Raw genomic sequence first — 10,853 nt, 5'->3', positions numbered from 1 at the left:
ATTATCGCTAAAATTTATAATTAGTGACTTTTTCTGTGATGAATTTTTTAAATTGTTGTTGAAAATTAAAAATTAATGACATTTTTTTGTGATAATTTTTTTAAATTGTCGTTAAAACTTATAATTAGTGATATTTTTTATGAAATTTTTTTTAAACAGTCATTAAAAATTAATAATTAATTACATTTTTTTAATAATAATAAAAAATAAATATCATTAATTATAAAAAAAAAAATCTATTAAATAATAAATTTATCTATTAAGACTCTAAATTAATTAATGTATTGAAAATGCTCTCTCATAATAGAATACTATCACTGGGAAAAGAGTCCAGCAGATCTAGAACTCCAACCATCCTCCAATCCAATCTCACCTTTTTTAAGCATTCAGTCCAAATCGTCAAACCCCCCCAACCCACTTTAATTCAACCAAACAATTTCAACAGATCTCTCTCTTTCGTTCTCTTTCGTTCTCTCTCTCTCTCTCTCTCTCTCTCTCTAGATTCGATGAGATGGGCAAGGCCTCTGTACTCATCTACATCGCAGTGGCTGTGCTCCTCCTCCTCCTCGTCTCCCATTCTCCCAAGAAACCCTCCCACCACCGCTACCGCCGCCTCAAGCTCCGTTCCAACTTCTCCCCCGACAAGCACTCCAGTCACCACCACCACGAGCCCGTCCCATTCGACCCCTTAGTCGCCGACATCGAGCGCAAGAGAGAGGACAAGCAATGGGAGAAGATGTACTTCGAGCAAGCCCACAAGGAGTTGGAAGAAGCCCCTGCCGCCGAATCTCAGCCCGAATGGGAGGACTTCATGAACGCCGAGGATTACTTGAACGATGAGGACAAGTTCAATGTCACTGGTCGCTTGGTCTTGCTTTTCCCCAAAATCGATGTCGACCCGGCTGATGGGTATGCCACTGAGAACGAGCTCACGGACTGGATTTTGAAGAATTCGGAGAGGGAAGTCATGCACCGGACCCAGAGGGAGATGGAGCTTCATGACAAGAATCGTGACGGCTTTGTTTCCTTCTCCGAGTACGAGCCCCCCAGTTGGGTTCGCAATGCAGGTTTGCTTTTTTTCTCATCTTCTGATTTTGTTGCTGAATTTTGTTCTCTGTTGTTGATGTACTTGTTCAAGAAAGATTGATTGATTGATTGATTAAATATGTTATGTGATGATGATTTGACTATAATGTTATTTGTTTCTTTTAGCACAAGCAATCAACTAGGTTATATACGTACCCACCACCCTCTCCCCACAGAGACCGACTACAACCATAACACAAGCAAAATTCCACCATAGCTTTAGGAGCTAGTGTTTTCATTCGTCAATCAAATTCCATTGGTTGGCTGCTTAAACCAACCAAAACCATAAAAGGTTAAGACCTCCCTGCTACTAGATCCAATCATATTGCTCTTGGTAGAAGAGCCCTCATATAGCTCAAGGTTGTCACAAAATATCCAAAACCCAGGCACCACTGAAGAAGCAAGATGACAAGCCCAAGACTAGGACCTATAAGCCCTCCTCACTCCAGTCATAAAGGTCCAAACAAGAGAAGATCAAAATCAACCAAATCCAAAAAGATAAAACCTTAATGCATAAGGGAAGAACCCAGACCCAAAACAACTCCCCAAAGAATATTCGGTAAAGAGAAGTGGAGGTGCAAGGACACTGATATAGTCTCCCAGTAAGAAACCAAGCCATCAAATAGAAGCTTATAGAAGCTCAAAACTTCATGTTTCATTACAAATAATAGTAGATTAAGGAGAAATTCAAACAAGCAAATCAAAAAAATATTTACCCATCCAAACAAAATGTACCGTACCATCTGTATATCCAAACAAGAATCTGGGAAGGGATAGGAAGATTAATGACTCAACAATGTTAAGCAGAATCTGGATGCACCCAAACTGATACCTTAGTTCTCACAATGACGCTCAACACAAGAAAATAGAGGACACCAGCTAGAACCTCACCCACCACATCTAAAACAAATCTTAAAGTAAGAGAAAGGGCAGGCCATGAGATATTTATCAAAAAAAAAAGGGGGGGGGGGGGGGGGCAGGCCATGAGAAGAGAAAATAGGCACAAACAAGGGAGAGGAGGCCAAATATTGACCAATTGAAGAGTAGGGGAAGGGGCAAAATAAGTGTTCTCTATGGTAGATGATATACATGAACAACAACCACATTCTTCATGACAACCATGAAGAAGCTCTAGAGAGAAGCTCTCAATCTAGAGAGACAAATCCCTATGCTGTTTTTTTTTATCTTTTGACTACAATACAGTGGCATTCTTGGGTATGGGTGTTGCACTTATATTCCACACCGTTACCCTTACCATATCAAGTGGACAACGTACTTATGAATTTAATGAATGCGTTCTATAGATTTTGGCCTTGTTTGATTGGTATTTAAATCTTCTTTTATATGAAATATATTTCAATTGTGCTAATTTAGTTGTTGGTGTGTGCACCTGAATTTGGTCCCCTCGACTAAAAATATGTCATTAGCAAATAACATGTACCAAAGGACCTATTCCTAGTTCCAAAGTATGCCCAATTAGTTCATTCATATCCACTGCAAAAAAGATGGGGTAAAAGTGGTGCTTGATGTAAGCCTACTGCAATAGGTGCTGGGATATAAATAACTCAACATTGAAGTTCTTGGTTAGATGCCATAATAACTTATACGACTGTAATTTTGTTCCATGCCATACCTTTTGTAGTCTGACCTTGTATTAGTATCTGATATTGGCTGCTAGATAATACTTCATTTGGGTATGAAATGGGTTGGTGGAAAGAGGAACATTTCAATGCATCAGATGCAGATGGTGATGGTCTCCTGAATATAACAGAGTTCAATGAGTAAGCTTGAACTTATTCAATTAGCCAAAGTAGTTTTTTTTCCCCTTTCTTTTCTGGTTTTTTGTTTTTCTTTCGCTTTTTTCAAGTTGAAGTTGGTTCTTTCTCTAATTTATTTTGTTGATGGACTCCAGCTTTCAGCATCCGGCTGACAGTAAGAACCCAAAGCTACTTCAATGGTTGTGCCAGGAGGAGATAAGGTACTGTGGTGTGGTGTCATCAATCTATATTCTTAAGATTTCGTGCAACTCTCTTCTATACATTTTTGTTGTTTTTATCCTCCTAGATCTAATATACATTTGATAATTGCATTCCATTTTTCTTTCCTTTGGGTACATCTTGGTTACACACCAGGTACTTATATGGGTATGGCAAAGTATAAATGCAATTTTAAAAAAAAATATAAGGTACTAGAATAAATATATATTGTGTCAATTTTTAAATAAAACAAGTGAAGGTTATCTCTACAAATTTTCAAGTTGTATTCAGAGATGAAGTTGAATGAAGTGAAAATTATTAGCTTCATATGACTTTCTTTTATACTTAGCTTGCTTTTAGAATGAAACATTGGTTTGCAGATTAGCTGATGTAATGACATTAAACTAACTTAATGGATCTTGTTTTTGCCTTTGAACTCTCGGTTTTAGATTTGATTTTTTACTAATTTTGACATTAAACTCTAGTTTGTACCTTGTTTCTAACTATTTTTTGCATTTAATTTTCTAAATTTTATATATCATGCACTACTACAAATTACAATATGGACATACCTGTATCTTATTTTTTTATATGTTTTTTCATATTAGCGTACTTATACTAGCATTGGTACCTGTATTCATGCTTCGCAGGTTACTGTTCACAATACCCAGAATAACCCCCCCCCCCCAAAAAAAAAAAAAAAAAAAAAAAAACAGCCCCTTAAGACCTTGTGTTTCCATTCTCCAAGTCCTACCCTTTTTGTTGCACCTTTTGAAACCCTAGAATTCCTATATTATACCACCCGTCCAACCTTAGAAAAAACAATTAAATCAGCCTCAAACTCTAGTTTCAACTGCTAACTAATACTAAGCCATGGTTGCAACTTCAATGCTTATTTTCATACTAAAACACTTTAAAACTCAAGGGCGAGTTTTGTCCAATTGAGGAAGAATGATGCAAAACAAACCGTAAAAAAATTAAGAGAAGGAAAAGTTAATAGAGGCAACAATGGTTGGAAATTGCTTGGTTTCAAACCAAATTCACTTAGAAATTAGAATCAATTGGAAACATGTATCATAAAGTTTTTAGGCTTAATAGAGTCTTATATTGTGATTAGTTACGCTTAGGTATTAATCTAGTTAGTTTTTTATATAATTTATTCAGTTTTATAGCTATAGGGGTCATCCTTGAGTAGTCATATGGGTCAAGTTATGTAATTGGGCTTTTATTTATGGGTCTTATATAGGTTTTAGAAGTCAAACGTCTAGTTTCCTATTTAGGAATCCTAGTCCTAGTTGGTGTAGGAAGTGTACAAAGTCTATATGAAGCAATAAAATGCTCTAATTTAATGGAGAAAGTGTTTTACAGAATTTTTTGAAGTTGTTCTATGGATCGTTTGATGCAATTTTATATGTGTGTGTGATACCTACAGAATTTAGGTCCAATGCCCTAGAGTTCTTCTTTTTTTAATTTTTCTATAATTTGTCTCATCACCTATCTAATTATGTGAAGTATTTTGCTTCTATGTAGTAAAAGAGGAAAACATATTAATCACCTTTCCAATGTTTTGTTTTGTTTATCTAAAACAATGCCTGAATCACCTTTGCATTGAGTTAGTTAAATAAAACCACAAGGCATCTCATCATCACAGAAGTGTTCTGCTTCCAAGGATGATTTGACCTTCCATGGTACTTTTCTTTCCTAATTAGATTTATGGAGTGCTTTCATTTGTGTTTTACTTGGTAAATTTTTGCTGAGCATGAGCAAATTCATTTTGAAGAAAAAATAAATAATAAGTAAAAAGAATTCTTCAATGCTAGTTTGAACAGAGGGAGTGATTTAAAGACCTCTTGCATTTTTTGAGGCCAACTAGGATTCTCTTAATTTAGAACATCTAGGTATCAAAAGGCAGGAATGATTTAGTTGACTCACAATCTTCTCTCTTGCAATGTTTACATTATTTTGAGGGAGCAAACTGATTAGATTCAACATTATTTGACTTGGGATAAAAATTTAGGAGATTATTATACATAGTTCGTTTATTGACTTCCTATATGGCCTTTAGCTAGTTAATTGCTAGTTCCACCTATTCTTATCGTAAATTAGTGCACTTCATACTTGAGATGTAAGTTGGACTTTGCTGGCTGATCCATTTGCTTTCTTTTCTTCAGGGAAAGAGATTCTGACAAAGATGGGAAAGTTAGTTTCAAGGAATTTTTTCATGGGCTGTTTGACCTTGTAAGAAACTATGATGAAGAGAGTCACAATCCTTCGCATGAGTCTGATGATTCAACGGAGGCCCCAGCTCGAAAGTTGTTTGCTGAGCTTGACAAAGATGGTGATGGGTAATTATCAGGATATCTTTTTCTTTTACAAATATGAAAACTTGCTTCTGTGATTCTTGACTGTTTCTCTTTAATTTATTTTCCATTGGATATTTTTAGGTTTTGCTTGATTTAAATTACTTGAACTTCCGTCTTGCCTTGTAGATACTTGTCAGATGTTGAGCTGCTACCAGTCATTGGTAAACTTCATCCATCAGAACGTTACTACGCAAAGCAACAGGCAGATTACATCATCTCACAGGTATTCCTTCTACTGAAGAAGGCATTAGTTTTGTATTGATAATTAACAAAATTAACTTGTGTGTATGCTTTTGCCATTTGGAGTTGCAAAATGGTTCTCGTAAACATGGATCTAGTATGCTGGTTGGTGTGGATAACATGAACCATACTTTTAATCACTTATGATGAATGAATAAATCTTGACTGCTTTTGATGGGGCTATTTCATGGTCTTGTTCTGCCTGATCCGCTGTAAAATTATCAATGTTAGTTTTACTTAATTCCTGTACCTTAAAGCTCTCTCAAAATCAAGGTGATCCACTGATATCATGGTTGTCCAACTTCAGTGATTATCACAAATCTAGGAACAGAATATGTTGCATTTTTTGGTTTCGTTTGGTTGATTTACAAAACGTGACGAAGGTGGTGGTTGGATCACCTCCTTTTCAGGGAGAGCTAATTGCTTGTTGGGTATTTTGGTTTGACACTGCTTCACACCCAAAAAGAAGGGAATGAGGAATTTTTAGTTTGACAGAATCTTATATTGCATTTTTTATGCAATTATTTGATGGCTGGTAAAAATTTTCAATTACGAGTTACTTATGAATCTTTAAATACGTCACATGAGTACAAAAATGCTACCTTTAGGTGTTTTTAATCAGGCCTGTTGTTTCGCCTCAGATTGAGATCTTATGTATTTATTTTAGTGGATTCCGTATAGATTGTCAACTTGCTGCTAATGGCAATGTACAAATGGTATTTGGCTGATGATGAAAATCTAGCTTTTTCAGTAAAATCCTACCCCTTGGCAGATAGATGTCATGGGTGATTATTATCTTTTGTTTGTAAGTTTGAAAACTTGGGTGTTACCTGAGGGCTGAGGTTGCTTTCTTCCCTTAGTTGAGCGTTTCAACGAGATCTTGGCTAGAGAATTACCTCGCCTCCTCATGGTGACCTACTCCGAACAGGTATATTTAGTGTAAGAAGGCAGCTGATTGGATGAATCTTTTTCGTAACTTTACTCTTCACGTACAGCTGGCCTATTTTTTATGGTTGAGGTTAATATAGATTGGGAAATGGCATATGCCATATGGTCTTTCCTAGAATAGCTAGATTATTCTTGCATATTGCTTGCTCTAGGATCTTGGGTGGAAGAGTAGTTCTTTGCTATTTGATTGCCTTATTGCCCATTTCTGTAACCACACTTGATGTTCTGCAAGAAACAAGAGAAGATAAGGGATGTAGAGGTTAAGGAGACTTACACTCTGATATTCTGAAATCTTATGAGCAAGCAAAAGATCACTCACAGAAAGTTTCTAACTAAGAATCTTGAACGATTATCAGTTTGGAGTCTGTCTGAATGTGCCTCTTTTCCCTGTTTCGCTTGCTTGTCTAATCAGATTTAATCTATATTTGCTTCTTCAGATGTGATGTCAAATAGAATATTTTTGACAGTGACGGGTGGAGATTTGTTTCGTAGAAACAGATGTTTCTCAACTTCTAGTGTGATAGTAAATAGTGATTAAGCCATCTGCTGGTCTGATGGGTGTCAGCCCCTCCAAGGTATCATTGTAATCCATAAGATCCTAATTAAAGAGCAGATACAAAGAAATATGTTGGGAACTTGCTATTTTGAGGCTGGATCTGCTTGCAACCTTTAGGAATCCAGTTTTTACATTGAATGAAGCTGTGTGATTCTTTTTATCAGGAAGCTGTGGTGCTGGTTTAATTTTATTTGCCTTTTGCTAAGTTTTAGGAGCCAAGGATAGTTATGGTATCCTTTGTTTGGAAATCCTTTCCAGATCAACTATCTCCTAAACAAGTCTGCATTGAAGATGTTTTCATGGTAGATATCACTATCATAACCTGATCTTTCCCTGTTATTCTTATTCTTTTGGTTGCTTTATGTTAAAATCAACCTAGGCCTAAGGGCATACACATCAGCTCTCCAGTGGATTTATCCATTTCATTCCCTAGGAGGCTTGAGCTTTATTTGCTGTAGTTGTTCAAGACTATTGGGAAGGGGCAGGATGAGCTTAGAAAAGGCTTTAAAACATTGTATTACTTATCTTTATACAGTTACACTTGTTATGGGAAATAGCATGCTCGTTTTATTTATGTGATCCTGACCAATTAGAAAACCTAACTAATAAAAGAAATTAAAGTTAAAAAAATGACAAAACGTGCTTATATCATACACTAGTATGCTTTACTCAAGAAAACTGAAAAACCTTATTTAAAAATGTGTAAATAGGAACGCTCAATGCAACCTGTTGCACTTCTTCATACCATTTGTGCCATCTAGGAATAAAGAAATGCCCTCAAGGGCATGCTACTTTTCCAACATTTGTTTATTTTTCCATCTCTTGTCAATGTTGGATGCTGTCACTGTTCAGCCACATGGGATTAAGGAGATCATATAATTTCAATGACATTTCATTTAGCTGCAGTTCTGGATTGGCATGGACTCATTGCTGCTTTTTCATTATACCAACATAATGTTATCAAATCTGTTCTAAAGACATTCTTTATATTGGTAGGAAATGAATGTGTGCCTTACCGGACTAATTCAAAATTCATTTTACATTTCTACAGGCGGATGCAGATAAAGATGGTCGTCTAACCTTGAGAGAGATGATTGATAGTCCATATGTATTTTATAGTGCTATATTCAATGAAGACGACGAAAGCGACTATGAGTACCATGATGAGTTCCGTTAGTTTCAAGTTAGGTGAGTTTACACAAACACATGCAAAGACATACGTATGCTTTTCTGTCCATTTAATGATGTTTGAGGGTTTTGTTTCCAGATTTGCAGGATACTAGGAAACACAATAAATGAAAATCTTTCCAAAACACTTGTATGGTATGTAAAATTATTAGGTATGTTATCAAGGCCGAACTCTGGTGAGTTAAATCTCTGTTGTTTTACATCTCACATTTCATGGTTATATCTGATGATTGCTACCATCCAGTTCTCATTATATGCTCTACACATTTTGCAGATTGCGAAACGTGGCAATACTTGAGATTTCAGTTTGCACTTTTTTCTTTGCCCAAACTTTTAAAGCAATTCATATTCGAGTTTCGAAAACTGTCTCTAAAATTACGGTTATAATAACTATACGGTAGGAGTTGTCCCTGTGTCCAGTACCGTGGAAGTTTTGATAGACTGGTAATTGTTTTTTTTGTTTTTGTTTTTTCCATTCTTTTATTTGAACACGCAGATTTTGTACAGACTAAATGGTTGTTGCTCTGTATCTTAATTTGGCTCACTTTGACAGGGTGAAACTGCAGAGATCCATTATCTGTGCTATTATGTTTTATATAAAATGCGCTAGATTATCCGTTGTGCCACAGTTTTCTAATTCTAAAATTCTGTTAGAAACGGCTTGGTTTTTTATTCACAACTTATGTACTGCTTCAGCTTTTCATAAACTTTTTCGGTTTTTGAAATTTTAAACCCTAATCAACGGCTTCAGTTATTTTATAGTGAACAACAAATTTTTTTTGGTTAGCACGGGATTGGCGTGTGCACACCCTCTCTCTTTCAGATAATATAATGAAAAATTCAAGATTCTAACAGAAAAAATGAGAGTGATTGGTAAAAGTAGGTGGAGATTGGTTAATAAATGGTAACACGTTTCTTCTCAGCAAATATTTCTACAAAAATGGGAAAATTCTGTGCTTTCTACCTGAAAAAATCCAGCATGCATCTATTAGTCTTGTATTGAAATGTTCATCTTGGGTGTTTGTTGGGTAATTTTATTTTTACACATCAATTTTTTTCAATTCATACACTTAGTGAAATTTTTTCTTTCTATAATTTTATTTTAAAATAAAAATACCATAATAATCTTTTCTTGTTTTACTCAAATTCTAATTTTAAAATATCACAATGATCATTCATCGCCAGTGTCATTTCTCTCATCTGCCATCTTTCCTGTCACAATTTTTCTTTTTTGGCTTGGGACAACCTTCCGCCACGAACCACTCATTCTTACAAGTCTCCTGCCATGAACCATCCACGAATGGAAGGGAATGATGAGCCTAGAGTGACAGTGATGGTGGCAATAGAAGTTTGAGAGGGGGAGCAACAACGACAAATGAGGGGTGGTGGATGGAAGAAAAAAATTTCAAATTAAAGATTATAATATTATTGGAAGAAAGAGTTGTGTGATAAGAATTTTTTTTTTTTTTTTTTTGTAAATGGGTGTATTGGCAATGTAGTCATTAAGCATGTTAACAAGAAGAGTTGATGCGTGAAAATAGAATTACTGGTGGTTGGGGTGTTCATGGGACAAACAAGCAATTTGAAGGGACTTTATTAGAGCTAGGTTTCATATAACAATTCACTCATTGTATACAGAACAATAGCAGGTAAGGTGGGTTATTCAATCAGAACTCAATTTGAGACTCTCAATCATATCCATTTTTGGTACAGAGATATTCAAAATATAATTAAACCAGTTTTAACAAGGAATCCTTCAAATTGAAACATTTCTGCACAAACAAACGTGTTTTCTACTTGATCTTTTGCCCCTTCTTCTTCTTCGTCTTCTTCTTCTTCTTTTGATGATCGTCAATGTCACTGTCGTCGTCGCTATCATCATCATCATCATCATCATCATCAATATTGTTGTTGGTGGGGTCATCATCGGAATCGGTGGGAGGAGAAGGATCGAGTCGAGCGGCGTCAATGGCCCATTGGATCAGCTTCTGCACTTCATCATCCTCATCTACTCCATCATCACTCGCAATTGCAATTGTTGATCGATTATTAGATTGCTCATCACCACCGTTGGACTTGTTGGGACACTGCTGAGGATCGGAAGAAGAAGAAGAAGAAGAAGAAGAAGACGGAAGAAGAAGAGAGGTCTTGAGAGCAGCGAATCGAGCCAACAGATCATCTTCGGTGTAGTTGCTGCTGCTGCTGCTATCGAAGACAACCCTTTTCTTCTGATTATCATCGTGATCGGCTTTTGTTTCTGGTGGTGGTGGTGGTTGGGGTTGCTTCTTGGACGGTGGCTGTGATCGAGAAGATCGAAGGGCTTGGAAGCGACGGTCGAGATCGGGGTCGATGTAGGAAGATGGAGAAGACGAGGAGGAGAGACCACGAGACATGTGAGAGTTGACGCTGAGGTTGAGAAGCAACTCGTCCTCCGCCGCTCTCAGCAGCAAATCTACCTCATCACCAGCACCACCACCACCAGCACCACCACCACCA

The 10,853-nt window shown here is 36.5% G+C and overlaps 1 protein-coding gene across 6 annotated transcripts; it reads left to right on the top strand.

The window, feature by feature from the left end:
- The first annotated feature begins 322 nt into the window (after nt 1–322).
- Nucleotides 323–8,983, top strand: LOC145801826 (uncharacterized). 6 transcript variants are annotated; one of them, XR_014343472.1, is made up of 8 exons: nt 323–1,067; nt 2,765–2,867; nt 2,999–3,064; nt 5,234–5,407; nt 5,552–5,648; nt 8,221–8,357; nt 8,437–8,533; nt 8,632–8,983. XR_014343472.1 is itself a non-coding variant. In XM_082893512.1 (7 exons), exons 1-6 carry the CDS (start codon nt 512–514, stop codon nt 8,344–8,346), a joined length of 1,122 nt encoding a protein of 373 aa, XP_082749638.1. In that variant the 5' UTR covers nt 345–511; the 3' UTR covers nt 8,347–8,357; nt 8,437–8,610. The 6 variants fall into 6 exon arrangements, 2 of the variants coding, with proteins under 2 accessions (XP_082749638.1, XP_082749639.1); XR_014343471.1 differs by having other exon boundaries at nt 342–1,067; nt 8,437–8,509; XR_014343474.1 differs by having other exon boundaries at nt 382–1,067; nt 8,221–8,352; nt 8,437–8,509.
- The last annotated feature ends 1,870 nt before the right edge of the window (nt 8,984–10,853 follow it).

Source organism: Camellia sinensis, chromosome 11, assembly GCF_055761805.1.
Source record: "Camellia sinensis isolate YWXY chromosome 11, ASM5576180v1, whole genome shotgun sequence".
NCBI classification, from domain to species: domain Eukaryota; kingdom Viridiplantae; phylum Streptophyta; class Magnoliopsida; order Ericales; family Theaceae; genus Camellia; species Camellia sinensis.
This window is presented reverse-complemented; position numbering and strand designations above follow the sequence as displayed.